An 18325-nucleotide genomic window follows, 5' to 3' on the forward strand; every position below is an offset into this window, starting at 1 on the left:
TGGCAGCAACAACTAGTCCTACAGAGCTGGTCTGAGCAGAGCGTCTGGGACGCCGAGATTGCTGTGCAGACTCCTGAGCGGACCGTGGAGAATGGGAGACTGCTGGATGCAAGGCTCTGGATTCCCGCTGTGCAGCTGCAGGAATCCGACGCCTAACAATAAACACCCTTAAAAAATTTATAGGAGGGTAACATGATCACGCTGTTGATAAGGTGGTGGAGGAGAAGGAGGAGGTTAAGACAAAATCCTGAAGCGTATACCTATATTTGAGTGGGAAAGAGTGCATGCGGATAGACCAGAAAAAAAACAAAACCCATTTTATTTGAGTTTATGTTCTGCTACTGGCATTCGGTGGGGTTGCCAATCCAGCCCTTGTTTATTTCTATAAGAGTCAGCCTTTAAGCATTTTCAGTTGACAGGCGGATGCGCCTTTTAGTTAGAATAAACTTGTAGCACTAAAAACCCGCTCTGACAAAATGCTAGTGGAAGAGTAGGCCAGGGCCTCCAAGATGTAGTGAGACATGCCATGTGTCTAGCTTATATTCCCAATAGTTGTGAGGTATGAGGATTCGTGGAGGATGCTGGTACGGTTGCCTGTAAGGTACTCCTTCAGCATCTTCCAAAACGTTTCCCTCCTTGTAAGAATACCCCGCTCATCAGGGCATGGGTGCTGGGAGGATCTGAAAAAACTGTCCCTGACCTTTGAGATTACTCCCCCGCCTCTGCTGCATTTGGTATGTGTCTTCCAAGTCTCCACTCCTTTGTTGTACAACGAACTGTGACCTCTACCATCAGCATTGTCAAATGGTACATTTTTTAATAATTCTTCAACTAGAGTCTTCTGGTACTGCATCATTTTATTAGACCTTTCCATCACGGGAAGGAGAGATGTAGAGTTCTCCTTCTGGCGTGGGTCTAGAAGGGTGACCAACCAGTAATTAGTGTTGTCAGTAATGTGTACAATGTGAGGGTCTTAGGAAAGGCAGCGAAACATAAACTCAGCCATGTGTGCCAGACTGCCAAGAGCCAAGACTTCATTGTCCCCACCAACAGGGTGGGTGTCCATGTTGTCCTCTTTGTCCTACTCCTTCTCGTCCTCCCTCTCCTACCCATCTTCAGGCCATCCATGCTGAACAGATGGGATGAAGGTGGTGTGGGTACTACTGTCTGTAGCACAAACAACCAACTCCTATTCCTCCTCTTCATTATCACCCAATCTGCATTGAGAAGATGAGATGAGGCTGGGATGTGTAGCATCACTCAGTATAGTTTAGTCTTGCCCCTTCTCAACTTGCTCCACCAACAAAGCCTCCTCTTTAATTGTGAGCTGCAAGCATTTCAGTAGACAGAGAAGGAGAATGGTGATGCTGATTATGGCATCATCGCCGCTCACCATCTTGGGCAAGTCCTCAAAGTTTTGGACAACAACAAAGATGTAAGACATCCATGCTCACTCATCAGTTCTTCTGTGCGGAGGCTGACCGGAATACCGATGTGGATGGTGTAGCTGGTATTCAACTACTGCCCTCTTCTGCTCACATAGCCTTGCCAACATATGTAACATTGAGTTGCAACACATAGTGGCATCAAACAACAGCCAGTGAGCTGGAAGTTGTAAACGCTGCTGCAGAAATGCCAGGGTGGCGGCAGCTGTAGCCAACTTGCGGAAATGGGCACACATGCTGCTTACTTTCACAAGTAGCTCAGGTAGATCTAGGTAGGTTTCAAGAAACCGCTGAACCACTAAGTTGAGCCCGTGGGCCAGGCAAGGTACGTGTGTGAGGTTATCAAGCTTCAGAGCAGTTAATTGGTTATGGCCAATGTAACACATGACAATGCCTGGTTGTAGGTTCAGGGGCCATAGCCACCAGTCAGTCTGGTGTGTTAGACCTTTCACCAACTCCGCAGTGGTGTGCGGTTTGTCACCTAAGCAGATTAGCTTCAGGACAGTTTGTTGTCGATTAGCTGAGGCAGTGCTTCCAGCTTGCAACTGATGTTAATGTTGGTGACATGGAAGGTGCTCATTAGGAAGAATAGTTGCAGGAACTGCTGTAGCAGGTGGAAGCAACTCTGATTGAACCAGGGCGCTCAATCTTCGGTGTCAGTAGCACACGTTAATTCCCAGGGTCCGAGTGGGTCCTGGCTTCTACAATGTTCACGCAGTGTGCTGTCAGTAAAATGTAGCATCCCTGGCCATAAGCACTTGTTCAGGTGTCCATGGTTAAGTGGCCTTTTCCAGTCACAGCGTTGGTCAGGCCATGGCTGATGTTATGGGACACATGCTTATGTAAGGCAGGTATGGCACATTGGAAGAATTAGTGGTGGCTGGGACCGAGTACCCTGGGACGGCCGCCGCCATGAGGTTGTGTGTTGGTAGCTGCGTATTTACGCTTGCGTACCAAAAACTGAGGTAGGTACACCTGAATGTTGTGCTGGGACAAGGTATTGGCCATTGTTGCTGATGGTGGTTGCAAGTGTGCAATGACAGGTGCAGGGTGGGAGGCATCTTCACCAACCTCATGGACAGGGAATTGGCATGCCCGTAGAACAGGGTCTTTCAGTGGTGGCAGTGGTGTTACCTGCAGATACTGTTTCTCGACCCTGGCATTCGGCCAACTAGTCGGGTGCTTTGCTTGCACGTGCCTGAGCATGCTGGTGGTGGTCAAGCTGGCAGTTGTGCTGCCCCTGTTGATGCTGGCATGGCAGATGTTGAAAATAGCCTTTTTTTGGGTTAACTGGACTGTTTTTAAAAAAACACCACACTCAGGAACACCATAACCTTGGCTTGGCAACTTCACCCATGTTGGTGCTCTGGGGATCAGTTGCCCGTATTGTGTCTCTGGCCACCCCACTGCCTCTTCCTGCCTGCAGTTGTACTGTGTATCCCTCTTCTTGTACGCTGCTGTCCTCGCTCTGCATTTCACCTTCCCAGGTTGGGTCAGTGACTTCATCGCCCATCATCTCCTCTTCCACTTCCGCGCCATGGCCTTCTTCCTAACTCGCTGAAGTAACAACACCACTTGCTGGCAATTGTGTCTCATCATCATCCAGCTCTTTTGACAGTAATTGTACTTTCCCACCATCGCCTTCTTGTGAGCGTGGCTTCTCAAATATTTGAGCATCGCTACATGCGATCTCCTCATGTCCCAGTTGGAACATGCAGGGCAAGAGGCCACAATTTATAAATGGAAATGTGAACAGCTATTCGGAGTGTCCAAGTGTAGGCTCACTTGTCTCCGGGCAATCGGCATGGTGGGAGGAAGGAAGATCAGGGTGAGGATTATGTGTTCCAGAAACACTGCTACTGAGACTGGACCATGTCGTTGAAAGGGTAGTGCTGGCAAAGTGACTGGAAGCATAATCTGCTATCCATCCTAGCAACCTTCAATTTGTTTTAAGCTAGATAGATTGATTTTTGTTTTCTCTGAGATAGAGAACTGTGGATTCTTTAGAAATCTCTGTATCTGAAGGACACATTTATTATGGACTCTTTTACAACACTGAAACTGAAAACGGTGTTGAAAATAAAATAGGTTCACACTATCATGTAATATATGCATGTTTTCTGTAATCAGTAAGTAAGAAATGCTATGGGTTTATATGTAGTGTAAAAAGATAGATTGATGGATAATAGATAGATAGATAAAGTAGATAGATAGATAGATAACCTCTACAAAGGACTTCCTGTATTGATGCAATACATTGACCTTCTTCTTTGAATGGACCATCTCACTAGAAGATGAACATCTTCTGGTGGTCATCTTAAAGAAGTTGGAAGCGTGTAGGAAATTTCTAATATTCTATTATATGGCCACTATAATAAATATCTGGATCCCAATGGATAGATATACATGGTGCTCATGAGCTCCATATGATCCATCTGGATTTGATGGCCACCTGAGTAAGACTGTTACAATTGATTTTGACCATAGAAAGGTGTAAGGGGTAATATGAACTTTATGTAGCCTTCCAGGCCCATGACGAATGTTTGGTCCATGGGGGGATATTAATTGAACCCTATTAACACAGATCTTAAGATTGGAGATCTTGGCTTTCTCTGGCAGTACTAGAAACAGCAGTGCTCAAGCATTTGAATCTTCACTCCATTCAAGATGTGATCTGATGGTCAGCAAGTTATTCCCTCTTCTATGGATGAGAGAGAACTTGTTTTTTTTGGAAGGGACTTCTGTTCACCACTTCTACTGCCCATGTTTTGGCTTACAGTTTTGGATAACCTTTCATTTTGAACATTTCTTTTTAATTAGAAGAGACTTCAAAAACAAGTAGATCACATTATGTGCAGCTGCTGTAACCCACAGTGGAAGCTGCCAAGTATTCCTTTCTCTGCAGCGCCCCCACAGTGTACATTAAGAATTATAAAGTAAGGAACTCATTGAGGTTAGTGACCTGTTTATGTAATTTACCTCTGGACAGAGATATATTCTCTGCTATGGATAATTGATGAGGGTCCTGAATGAAGAATGCCCTTTATTAAATCTAATAAGGATTCGGGAATTTTTAAAATAAAGAATTACAAACCACACCGGTATGAAGCAGAATATTTTTTTATTTATTTTTCTGACATATTATGAAAAGAAGCAGAAAACAATTATCATTTGTTTCTATGACGTGATTTACAATAATACAAAAAGTTGTGTTTTGCCAAATATGATGGCATGGCCTCTATAAGGCGTATATTGTTGTAAATCGACATGCAGCACGGAATGCATTAAATAGAGAAACGGGGAAAAGTCTCCTAACACTCTGCCGTCTTGAAACTCTTCACCACCGCTGAGGACAGAGTCTTATGTGTCACCTCACAGGATATTTCGGTATACTTCTTGAACTCTTCCGAGCTGAGCGTGAGCATACTGCTCTTACTGTAGGTATTGTCTACATCCTTGATATAGTCACTGTCCTTCACTTCATTGGTTATGACCTTGTTGTCCGCCTTCCATGCCACCTTGGCGTCTCTTGGGTAGAATTTATCGATCAGACAGACACATGTCGCCTTTGATGTCTTTAATTCATCATCAGATGGACGGAAGATTGATACAGAAGGAGCCGCATCTTCTCTTCCTGCAATAAAGAGTGGACATGGTTTAGTTTTTTTAAAGTGAAAAGGAGAAAAATGTATTTCATGTAGAAAAAAAACACTTGGTCACACGTTTGGCAAAGTCTAAAAAACAACAAGGCTGAATATTAATTATAAAAAATATATGTAAGAACAACATAAATAATATATGTATATATAGTATAATAACTAGGTATTGTGATAGTCAGTCTATCTATCTATCTATCTATCTATCTACATCAATCAATCAATCAATCAATCTATCTATCTATCTATCTATTATCCATCTATCTATCATCTATCTATCTATTATCTATGTATCTAAAGAAGACTTGATGATGTGTCAGTCTACCTTTATGTTTTTAAAATTTTTTAGGTTTGGTTAAAAATAAGAATATCAACTTTACTTTTATCCTGCTACCGCAGTGATGCCAGGAATGAAGGATATATAAATTCCAGATAGATACATAGATAGATAATTGATATATAGATAGATAACAGATAATAGATAGATGGTGATAGATAGATGATAGATAGATAGATAATAGATAGACAGAAAATAGATGATAGATAACAGATCGATAGATAATAGATATATGATAGATAAATAATAGATAGATAGATAGATAATAGATAGATAGTGAGAGATAGATGATAGATAATAGATAGATGATAGATAATAGATAAATAGATAGGTAATAGATAAATGATAGATAGATAGATAACAGACAAATAGACAGAAAATAGATGATAGATAACAGATCGATAGATAATAGATAGATGATAGATAATAGATAGATTATAGAGAGATGGATAGATAGATAGATAACAGATAATAGATGATAAACAGAGATAATAAATAGACAATAGATAGATGATAGATAGATAGATAGATAGTTAGATAGATAGATAGATAGGTAATAGATAGATAGATAGGTAATAGATAGATAGATGGTGATAGATAGAAGATAGATAGATAACAGATAGATGGTGATATATAGATGATAGATAATAGATAGATGATAGATAATAGATAGATAGATAGACGAGAGATAGATAGGTAATAGATAAATGATAGATAGATAATAGATAGATAGACATAAAATAGATGATAGATAACAGATCGATAGATAATAGATGATAGATAGATAGATAACGGATAATAGATGATAAATAGAGATAATGGATAATAGATAGATGATAGATAGATAGATGATAGATAGATAATAGATAAATGATAGATATATAGCAGATACATAATAGATAATAGATAGATGATAGATAATAGATAGATGATAGATAATAGATAGTGGATAAATAAATATAAGGTGGATGGATATATAGACACAGTAAAACCTCTAGAAATCAAAGGTTTTAATCAAAACTTTACTTTTTGTACTGGACGTTTGTCCTCTAATGTAATTATTGAGTTCCCTGACTTCTTTGAACGCTCCGTCCCTCATGGAGTCCTGCCCTTGTCATTGTTTAGCATAACTGAGATAACTTAGGACAGAACTTGCGACCAGTAAGTCGTCTTTTACAGTTCCCTGAGCCTAGTGGGACACGCGGTGTGCGGATATCTCATGAAAACTGCCATTTTTACATCTTTGGGGATTATAATGACATAATTCTGAACAGATGGTCCGTACCGTTAGCTATTAGCCACAATCAATATAACTATTTTCCTTGCAAAAAAAAAATTACTATATAAAATGAAAGATTAAAAGATACCAAATTACTTAAAATAAAATATATATAAATAATAAGTATAAAATATACTCTATTACTTGATAAAAAAATCAATAAATTAATTTTATGTTAAGTGCGAGTTGCCTAAGAAGCGCAGACAAGTGAGTCTTACTGATATGTTGGTCTTAAATGTCACAATTATAACATTTCACTATTTTTTAGGACTTTTTGTTTTGCACTTAACGTTGTATTAGAAAGTCTCTATTTCCTAATTGTGAAATGATTTTATTGTAATTGTAATTTTTTATTAATTTGAAAAAGAGTGCTGAAAATCTTAAAGGAAAATAATTTACATAAAAAAATCTAATTTATAATAAAACTTAAAAATGCTGTTATAGAATTGGATTCTTGTTACAATATGAGTAATTATTGTAATAAATTTAATAAGTGATCAATGATGAACGGAATGATAACTGTTCAGTGAAGCGCTATTAAATACTGAATGTATTAGACTAAATTTTGGAGAATTACTTACTTCTTAATTCTATCCTATTTCATGGCCCAAGATGAACCACAATAACTTTTTGTAGCTACTTCCTCATACAAATACTCAGATGTGAAATTTGATTTAGTCATTTTATTTACCGGTATAACTTTAGGGTAAGTTAATAAAATAAGTTTTTAAAACTTTTCTTTTTTTCTATTTCCTAAAAAATATCATACTTCTTACAATTAAATTCTAAAAAACAAATACTATAATGTAAATTTAAACCATAGATATATAGTAATCCTATATTTCATTCCTCTATTAATTTACATTTTAAATAATAAAGTTTGAATGTATACCATGGAATTAAAAAAAAGAACATTCCGAACGGAATTCTAAATATCCACATGATTTTTTACGTGCAAGAACACTAAACTCTTCATACAAACCCATACTGCCATGGAAAAAGTGTTTTTTACCTTTGTATTACAGTCAATGAAAAAAGATTATTTTTAAAAACTTTTCCTTGTATTTACAGCCCCCCAAAAATAGATTAAATAAAATCATCAATTGTTATTATTTTTTTTACCAAGAACAGCTAAAAAAAAGTAATAGACATATAAAAGTGATTAAACTCTATGCTAATCAAGAAAAATATAAATTGTACATCTAAAAGTATACTTACGTTTAATGTCTACAGTGGTTTTACTGCCAAAAGTGCCCGACAATAGATACTTCCCCTGTACATGTTGTACAGTATTTATTGTATCTGACTGTGGATCAAGTTTTGTGTCTTCTTGGGAGCAATTTAAATGATCTAACTTTTAGATTTCTTATAAAACTTTTTTCAAAAGGTAAAATTGGAACGTAGCTAAAATGATCACTATTAGGGCTCATACTCACTTGCGAGAGACTCGCACTATTCACATGCGAGTCTCTCGCATGAAAACCTGACACTGCCGCCGGCACTGAGACCGGAACGTGCGGCTAGAAATACATGTAGCCACACGCCCCGGTCTGAGTGCCGGCGGAAGGGCCAGGTTTTCATGCGAGAGACTCGCATGTGAATAGTTTGAGTCTCTCGCAAGTGAGTATGAGCCCTTAGTCTCCAAAATCTTCATCTATGGTTTTTCCCTCATTATTACTCACATCGGGTGCTATGCCGTCTTTGTGCCCGCCATATTTTAGGTAAAATGACCAACGCTCACTCCTAACCAGGCAAAATACTGAAATATTTTTTTTTTTTACCAAAATAAGTATTAAATTTTTTTACAAAAATATAGCATCTTTAAGAATCAAGAATAAATAGAAAAAAAATTAAAAACATAGCAAAATAACAAGAATAGATACTAATTGAGAAAAATAAAAAGAGATAAACGTTTACAGCTTAAAGTATACTCACGTTTGATCTCTACTGTGGCTTTACTGCCAAAAGTGTCCCACACGCAATGCACAAAAACCTACCGTATACCGTATACTGTTGTGCCCCAAGTTTCATATCCTCTTGAAAATCACTTACATGTAATTATTTTTATTGTTTTCTTTACTTTTCTATTAACTAAAATTAAACTCTAGCCAGAGCGATCATTATTTCTCACCTCACCACCCTAAAATCCCTATGTCCCGTGCCCATATTAAAAAAAACATATTTGATAAAAGCAATAAAAAATCATAGTAATACTATTATAATATTCTAATATAGTATCATATAGATTTATGATAATATATTATAAATATATTATAAATATATATATTACAATAAATAAATTACAATAGATAATTATGATTATCTATGTATATTTAGATAGATAATTTATCATAATATATTAACTGAAGCATTTTTACTGAAACCAAAAAAAAACTGAGGGTATCACCTATGATAATTCTATCAAAATAATATAATAATATATTTTATGGATTTTTATTTCTCTCTATAAAATTTGCTATGTGTCTGATGCAAAAACCCAAACTTCTCCAGTTAAAGTCACCTCGCTATTATTCATAGCTGGTACCGTATACATTTACTTGCGCTTTTTTGGTCCACTTTTTAATTTTAAGTCAAATAAATTAGATTCTTTCAAAGTGAAGTAATACAATCACAATATCTTTAAAGATATACAAAAGTAAAAATAAAAATATAAAATTAAGAAAAATTGCAAAAAAAATTGAAAGTTAAAACTTAGATTTAATAATGTACTTACGTTTAATCTCTACAGTGGTTTTTTGGCCAAAAGTGATCCACTGTAGATAGTTCCCCTATACTCATCGTACAAAAACCGACTGTACCCACCTGTTACCTACTGTAATGGTTTACATTGTTTTCTTTCTTATTTTATTAGGAAAACTTGGATTCTAATCTGAATAATTTATATACATATATTATATTTAATGATACATGATATATTTATGATTATATATATATATGTATACAATTATATCATATATTATAACTTATCACTACTTAGCCCAAAAAACTTGATCTGTGATTGTGCCAGTTTTTGGAATTAAACTTAAAAAATCCATAGAAGAAAAAAATGAACCTATTTGGTCATGCCATAATGTGATCTAAATCATATAATATCTCTATTTTCTATGTTCTGATTTCTAAGTAAAAAAAATTCTCTAAAGTTACCAATAGTCATCATATAAAAACCCACAAATCAGTAGCTAAAGTTTTATGTCTTACTATTACAGGTATATCGTGAATATTTTTGTGCTTTTTTGGTACAATTGTTTTTTTATTTCAACTGAAATTATTTAGATTCACTCAAAGTCCATTGAAATAAAGTACTTTGTATATTATTTTTCTTTAAAGAACAGGTCAAAAAGATAGACAAAAAACATAAAGATCTAAAAGTGACAAGAATAGAAGCTAATTAAGAATAATGAAAAACATAAAACTTACATTTAAAGGTATACTTACGTTTAATCTCTACAGTGGTTTTTTGGCCAAAAGTGTACCACAGTAGATAGTTCCCCTATACTCGTCATACAAAAACCTACTGTAGACTATTGAGGATCAAACTTACATGTCCTCTTTTCTTTAGTCATCTACTTTGTGTAACTTTTTAAATTTTTTTAGTCATCTACTTTGTGTACTTTTTTTTACTGTTTTGTTTACTTTATATTTTATCACGTGGACCCCGCCATGAATGACCATTAACTACTCTCCAAATATTAATCTGTGGTTGTGCCTATTTTAAATTATGTTACACATTCAAAAGCCTTACAGGAAAAAATACCCAATGCTAAAATATTATTTAGAAAATTTAGTGTCGTTAATATAGTTATTTACTATACCGTGATAAAACTTACATTGAAAGGTGTACTTACGTTTAATCTCTACAGTGGTTTTTTGACCAAAAGTGAACCACAGTAGATAGTTCCCCTATACTCGTCATACAAAAACCTACTGTGTTCTCCTGAGAATTAATTTACATGTTCTCTTTAAAGTCGAGTAACTTTTAAAATTATTTTCTTTGCTTTTATATTTTTTTTTCAAAATAAACGAGTAACAAGAATGACCATTATTTACCCTAAAAAACTCAATCTATGCTTGCACTAAATCTTTTAGCTAATATACGCATACCAAAAGTTTAGAAGAAGAAAAATAATCATATTACCTATGGTAATACTATAATGTCGTCTAAAATTACAATATCTAAACTTTCTGTACTATGATTTCTATGGGTATAGAGTTACCTATAAACATCATACAAAAACCCTTCCTTCATTATTTCTCCCTCTTTTGTCATTTCCAAAACTCCATTCTTTTGTGGGTAAAAGTCTTTGCTCTATTATTATCTATGGCTGGCACATTTTGTTTTTTTTTAATTTTTAAATTAAAGTCAAATTACTTAGATTCCCTAAAAGTCACGTAAAATAATCAAATGTTTTATACAATTCTTTGATCAAAAACAGATAAAAATGCAGACAAAGAAACAAAACTTTTAACAAGAAAAATGAAAAAGTTTAAACTTACAGTTACAATTATACTTACGTTTAGTCTTTGCAGTGGTTTTAGGACAAAACGTGTACTTGTACAAAAACGTACCGTATAATCCTCGTCCTCTTGAAAGTAAGTTACATCACCGAAATTGCTTTTTTTAAAAAACTTTTGATTATTTACTCCACCACTCAGCCCCACAAAAAAGGATAGAAGAATGAGAACCTCTCTTTTCAATAATAAGGTCAAAATGCTCCAAAAAGATGAACAAGAACAAACTGCAGAAAACTAATCATAATAATAAGATACAGAACAAACAATGCTTACACTTAATGGTGCACTTACGTTTTATTTCTAGTGTGGTTCCTTTACCGAACGTCCACCACAGTGACAAGTCTGTATTACCTGTCTGTACAAAAACCTTTCTTAAATAGGAAGAGTCTGCGGGGGGGGGGGGTTATTTTGCAGATGTATTTCTAATTTTAGCTGAGGTTAAAATACTTCAAAATCAGTCACCTGAGGAGAAGAAAAAAATTGCATCAAATTACTTAACCACAACCGTAACCTCCCTGGCACCTCGTGTCCTAATGGATGTGCCACTTTCCAATAGGCACAGTTTATCCAGTGGTTCCCAAATTCCAGTCCTTGCGGACCCCAACAGGTCATGTTTTCCGGATTTCCATAGTGTTACACATGTGAGAGAATTCCTGATGCCTTGATGATACTTCTATCACCTGTGAAATACTAAAGAAATCCTGAAAACGTGACCTATTGGGGTCCGCGAGGACTGGAGTTTGGGAACCACTGGTTTACTCAATTTACAAAAATATTGTCCAGTTTTCATCCAGAAAAAAATCTAATTATTTTTCATCTGTGTCATCATTCGTATGCCACCCCTCCAAAAAAAAGTTTCCTTTTTTTAAGAGTTGTAATGTAATCTGATACAATACGGCTGATCCGTTTGGGATCTGAATTTTTGGCACATGCTTAGACTTTATCTGACATATGGAAGAGATTAGAGCTTCTTGGTATTTTTTTTTCATCTAGACATTCAGTCAGCGGTAAAAAAATTGATCACCAGAACAGCCCAATTGTGTAAAATTGGTCCGAGTGCTGTCTGTGTGATGTATGTTTTTTCAATGGACGACACTCAAAGAAATTACAATAGTGTGAACATAGCTGTATCCATTGCATCTTCACTCTGGGAATGCAATCCAGGGACTATTGCTGCCTATCAGCATTAAATTCTCCCTGCTAGCAAAGAAGTACAGTGCCTTGAAAAAGTATTCATATCCTGTTAACGTTTCCACATTTCTTTCATGTTACACCCACAAACTTAAATGTATTTTAGTGGGATTTTATGCGATACCAACACAAAGTAGCAAGTATTTGTGACGTGTAAAGGAAATATCACGCTTTCTAATTATTTTAAATATATAAATCTGAAAATTGTGAGGTGCATTTGTTTTCAGCCCCCTTGAGTCAATACTTTGTAGGACCACCAATTACTTCTGCAGTCTTTTGGGGGCTGTCTCTACCAGCTTTGTACATTTAGAGGTGACATTTTGCCCCTTCTTCTGTACCCACTCGCTCTCGCTCAGTGAGATTGGACATAGAAGTCTGTGAAAAGCAATTTTCACAACTTCTGACAGATTCTAAATGGGATTTTTGTCTGGACTCTGACTGGGCCGTTCACACGTGAATATGCTTTGATCTAAACAATCCATTGTAGCTCTGGTATGAGGTTTAACATCAATGTCTTGCTGGAAGGTGAACCATTGCCTCAGTCTGAAGTCTTTAACAGGTTTTCCTCCAGGATTGCCCTGTATTTATCTTCATCCATCTTCTCATCATCTCTGGCCAGCTTCCCTATCCCTGCTGAAGAAAGTATCCCCTCAACATGTGATTCTGGGATGGTGTTTGCAGTGTTAGTTTCCTGCTACACATAGCGTTTATCATGTAGCCAAAAATGTTCTACTTTGGTCTCATCTGACCAAGAGCACCTTCTTCCATATGCTAGCTGGATCCCATACATGGCTTTGTGCATACTGTAAACATGACTTCCTATGGCTTGCTTTCAAAAATGACTTTTTTTCTTGCCACTTTTCAATAAAGGCAAGATTGCGGAGTATATATGTAAGGAGGTGGCAAGGGACACTGACTGTGAGTTATGCCTTAATGTATGTGCTGTATTTGTATTGTCCTGTAATGTTTACTATATACATTACTGTACTGTATGATGTCTGTAGCTTAGGGTTAGTACAGGGTTAAGTTTGTGGGCTGGGTCAGCAGCCTCCAAGAAGACAGAAAGTCCCTGTCTGCAAGTCAGTGCCTGGGCAGGCTGGCCCATGGCAGGATGTGCTCCTCTGCTGGGAGCTGACCATACCCCTGGAAGGTACAGAGCTGCCAGTGGACTATCGGGCAGTGGGCACAAGGATTGTGTGTGCCCCATAAGAGACTTTCAGCTCCTGAGAGCTGACTTGGGAGTCATTGCCTCTGCTGCTGCAGCCATTGCTGTGAATAGGTACAGATCAGGAATTGTTAGCTTCCTCATCTTCATTAAACAAGTTGCCACTGTTGGGCCCTAAAGAGTGTGACATGTGGTGCATCCATTCCAGCGTGGACAGCAGCCGTATGTCTGAGGTAACCCACTGTGATCTGGGACTGGGACTAGAACTGTCTATTCATGTGCCAGGGGGTTGGGGTGTGGACTGACTGTGCCTTGATGGACTCACCCACAATAACCACCCCATGCCTCCTTGTTACAAACAACTAAAAGTTGTCCTGTGGACAGATTTTTACAACTGAACTGTGGATTTCTGCAGCTCCTCTAGAGTGACTATGGGCTTTTTGACTGTTTATTAGTGCTGTCCTTGCTTGTAATGTCAATTTAGGCTGATGACCATGTATTGATAGGTTTACAGCTTTGCCTTACTCTTTCCATTTTTGAATTCAAGAGAAGAAGTTAGGGGGTGGCACTGATTTCTGGTAAAAAAAATCTTGCTTATTCAATACATCAAGATTAAAATTTTGGAGGTGGGTGACTCGGTTCTGTAGTGGACGATAGCTGTTTTTTGCATGTTTCTTACTGTTCACCTGGACCCGTTTAAGAATAAGAAGCATGCTTACCTGATCAGCATACCAGATGACTCTGTATGCCCGGGATGCTGCACCTTTATCCGTGAAGCTGAAGCGCTGCCAGCCTGCCGTTGATCCATCAAAGTATAGATATGGTGTTTAGTGCCAGTATCTCTATGCTCATCTTTCCATTTTTGGATGGCCGATTGAGCAGTGCTCCATGAGATGTTCAGAGATTGGGCTTTTTTTTATAACCTAACCCTGCTTTACTCTTGTCCACAACTTTATCCCTGACCTGTCTGGTGTGTTCCTTGATTTTCATGATGCTGTTTGATCCCTATTTTTCTCAAACAAACCTCTCAGACCTTCACAGAACAGCTGTAGTTATATGCTGAAGAAATTTCACACAGATGGACTCACTTTACTAATTATTTGACTTCTGAAGGCAATGGGCCACTCAGGATTTTATTTAGTGGTATAAGACTACAGTGGTATCTTTTACACTTCACAAATACTTACTACTTTGTGTTGGTAATTTTTTTAACCCCCCCCCCAAAATAAAGATAAAATAAATTTAAGTTTGTGGGTGTAACATGGAAAAATGTGGAAAAGTTCATAGGGTATGAATACTTTTGCAAAGTACTGTAGAAGTAGGAATGGATTGCTGTCAGTGTTTTCAGCTGCTTATTAGCGCTCTTTTCATGCCACGGTCAATAACTTCTGCATGTAAGCAGTGTGGCAAAGGAAGATCGCAACCTTTGTAATTTCATAGGCTGACCACACAGTGATTGTTGCTTGACAATGATTGCTTTGGTAACTGAAGGCCTAACAATGGCTAAGACTAAAAAGTAGAGATGTGCAGCGAATATGCAGTAAAAAGTTTGTTTTTGGTCCAAATTTGTGCTCAAACTTGACCCTGGATGAAAACCCAATAGACATCAATGGGGACCAGAACATTGGTGCTTTAAAATAACTGTAAAATGGTCATAGTCAGTGCTTGGGACCGCAAAACAAAGATAGAAGGGGCTAAGAGTGGGACAATTGCTCTGCAAACAAATGTGAATAGGGAAAATGACTTAAAATAACAGAATTAAAAATGAAAAAATAACAATCTTGAACCAGGAGGCAGAGGTCCTAGAGGAGAGTAGGTGGAAGAGGTCGACGTGGTGGTGTAGGTGGAAGAGGCAGGGGAGGAGGTATCCAACCCTATTTTTGTGTTTTTATTTTTTTGCTAGGGAACCGACTTAAAAGAACATAGAATTAAAACAAAAATAAAAAACTAGAACCAGGAGTTAGAGGTCCAAAAGGAACAGGAGGTTGAGGTGTAGGTGGTAAAGGCGTAAGAGGAGGAGGTAGCCAACAATGGATTCATGTTTGTTTTTTTGAGGGGGTGGTACTCTGAAAACAGGCAGTGAAATAATCTGCTCAACACTGTCTCTCTCTATACAGACCGTGTGATACTCTGTACTTTTTGGGGTTGAAAACAATGAGGAGAGCAAAAAATTGGAGACGTGGTGGGTTTCTGCTGGTTTTGGTGTCGCTGCTGCAGAGAGAGAGGACAGAGTTGTTCTTTGCCTACTACACTCCCAAATGAAACACCTTCTTCTAGTGCACGCAGTCAACAGGATGTTCTGCGTATTTTTGTTGACCCGTGTACCGCTTTGTCTACCGCTGTGAATGTTGAGGCCAGAACATGTAGTGGTGGTTTTAGATTGGTTGCCTGAGAGTGCCTTCGGTTCCTTTGCTTTGTCTTCCACCTGGAAGACAAATTATATATATATATATATATATATAATAAATTATATATATAATTTCAACGTCTTGTGGGTGGTGTCAGTCATCTTTTCACTCTCTTACAATGTTTTAAAATTAATATCTCCAAACCACAGATCTTAAACATAGAACTCCCTCAAAAGACGTTTAAGCATTTGGTTACACAATTTTAGAAGCACAGGGAATGAACTGCAATATTATAAAAAAAACTGACAAAATTAAAACTAATAGCATTTATCAAGCAGGTTGAATTGCATCAATGAAAATTACCATATTACCAAAAATTCAGAATTATTTATGCAACTTTGCTATCTATCTCCCTATGGTATATCCTAAAAATATCTAAATATTTATTCTTCAATTCGTTGGAAGTAAACGAAAATGGAGAAGATGGACTTTTTTATTAATTTACATCTTTTAGATAGACTTCCATAAAAAATCAGAAAATTTTAAATCTAGGCGCTTCTTCATCGATGTTACACTAGATAAATTGTATTTGGCAAAAAAGAAATTTAAAGATCATTTTGAAGACTTAAAGGAAATCTGTCACCTACCCTTTGGCGGGCGATGAAAACGAGGTCGGTCTGGTCCGATGGGCGGTGTTAACGATGCCCGCCATCCGCAAGTTATTGCTGAATTGGAGTAGGTGTACGCCATTTTTTGCGCGTGCGCTAAGCATTCATAGCTAGCGTACGCGCAGTATGCTTTGCCCAACTGCGGGCAAAGCCGAAAAGCCAGACTGCGCATGCGCCGGTTAACTAAGCCCCGGAAGTATTTTGCTGTGTTCAATGAATGCTTAGCGCACACGCAAAAAATGGCGTACACCTACTCCAATTCAGCAATAACTTGCGGACGGCGGGCAAGGATGGGGAGGCGGCACACATCGGGAACACCGCCCATCGGACCGGACTGACCTCGTTTTCTTCGCCCATCAAAGGGTAGGTGACAGATTCCGTTTAAGATTGAAAAGAGTCTATTATTTGTGCTCTCATCAAATATGTCTGTATTTTTGGTTATCAACATGAGATGGCAGTAGAGCCCCATGGAAAGTCAGTAAGCCATCCCTGAAAGGACATGAGTATGTTTTTTATCTATAAATCAGATTTTATAAGAAGCAGCTGTTTTTTTATATTTGTTTTGAAGCTCTTATTGACATAAAAAATGAGAAAGCCTTTGGGTTAAGCATTTGCAGAAAATACTTTATTACTGTGATCCCATCTTTATTTTTTGTAGTCATCTGCTGCCTTTTAGTTCATATTCAGCTATGGCCAAAAAAAATGTTCCAGAAAATGAAGTATTTCTCCAGAAAATTATTGCAATTACACATTTTTCCTTTGTGTATATTGCAATAACACAAAAAAATGAGAACAAAAGAAAAACGGGCGGAATTCCACAAAAAACAAAAAAAATGGCACAGACAAAATTGTTCGCACTTTTTCAAAATTGTGGGAAAACAGCTTTGTTTAAAGCATGTGATGCTCGTTCACATTCACCTGTGGCAAGTAACAGTTGTGGGCAATATGAAAATCACACCTGAGACCAGGTAAAAAGGGGAGAAGTTGACTCAATCTTTGCATTGTGTGTCTGTGTGTGCCACACTAAGCTTGGAGAACAGAAAGAGAAGAGAATTGTCTGAGGACTTGAGATCTAAAATTGTTGAAAAATATTAACAATCTCAAGGTTACAAGTCCTTCGCCAGAGAGCTTGATGTTCCTTTCTTCCAAGTGCACAACATAATCGAGAAGTTTGCAACTCATGAAACTGTAGCTAATCTCTGTAGCGTCAAAAGGACACATGCGCCATCAAAAGCCTACCTGCGCATGGCCTGCAAGCCCAATGCTAAAGAAAGGGTACGTAGGTCGCATGCAGCGTTATGCGCACATAGAAGGAGCTGACCGGAGGAGGCGTGGCAGGGGCGGAGCTTTACGCCAAGCGTGCGCTGCACCTCCAAATGCTAGTGTGAAACTAGCCTTAAACAAACAATGTACACTACCGTTCAAAAGTTTGGGGTCACCCAGAAAATTTTGTGTTTTCCATGAAAACTCATACTTTTATTAATCAAATGAGTTGCCAAATGAATTTAAAATCTAGTCCAGACATTGACAAGGTTCAAAAAAAGATTTTTATTTGAAATAATAATTTTCTCCTTCAAACTTTACTTTTGTCAAAGAGTGCCCCCTTTGCCGCAATTACAGAATTGCAGACCTTTGGCATTCTAGCAGTTAATTTGCTGAGGTAATCTGGAGAAATTTCACCCCATGCCTCCAGAAGCCCCTCC

At 37.4% G+C, this 18325-nt stretch overlaps 1 gene segment (V, D, J or C); it reads right to left on the bottom strand.

The window, feature by feature from the left end:
* Positions 1–4549: 4549 nt before the first annotated feature.
* Positions 4550–18325, bottom strand: part of LOC141098739 (Ig kappa chain V region Mem5-like) — a 377268-nt gene continuing 363492 nt past the window's right edge. The window contains 2 exon segments of the V gene segment in view: positions 4550–5079; positions 11542–11573. Coding sequence covers positions 4757–5079; positions 11542–11573 — 355 coding nt within the window.

Source organism: Dendrobates tinctorius, unplaced genomic scaffold (genome assembly GCF_039654945.1).
Source record: "Dendrobates tinctorius isolate UK_male_01 unplaced genomic scaffold, ASM3965494v1 ptg000095l, whole genome shotgun sequence".
Classification (NCBI taxonomy): Eukaryota; Metazoa; Chordata; class Amphibia; order Anura; family Dendrobatidae; genus Dendrobates; species Dendrobates tinctorius.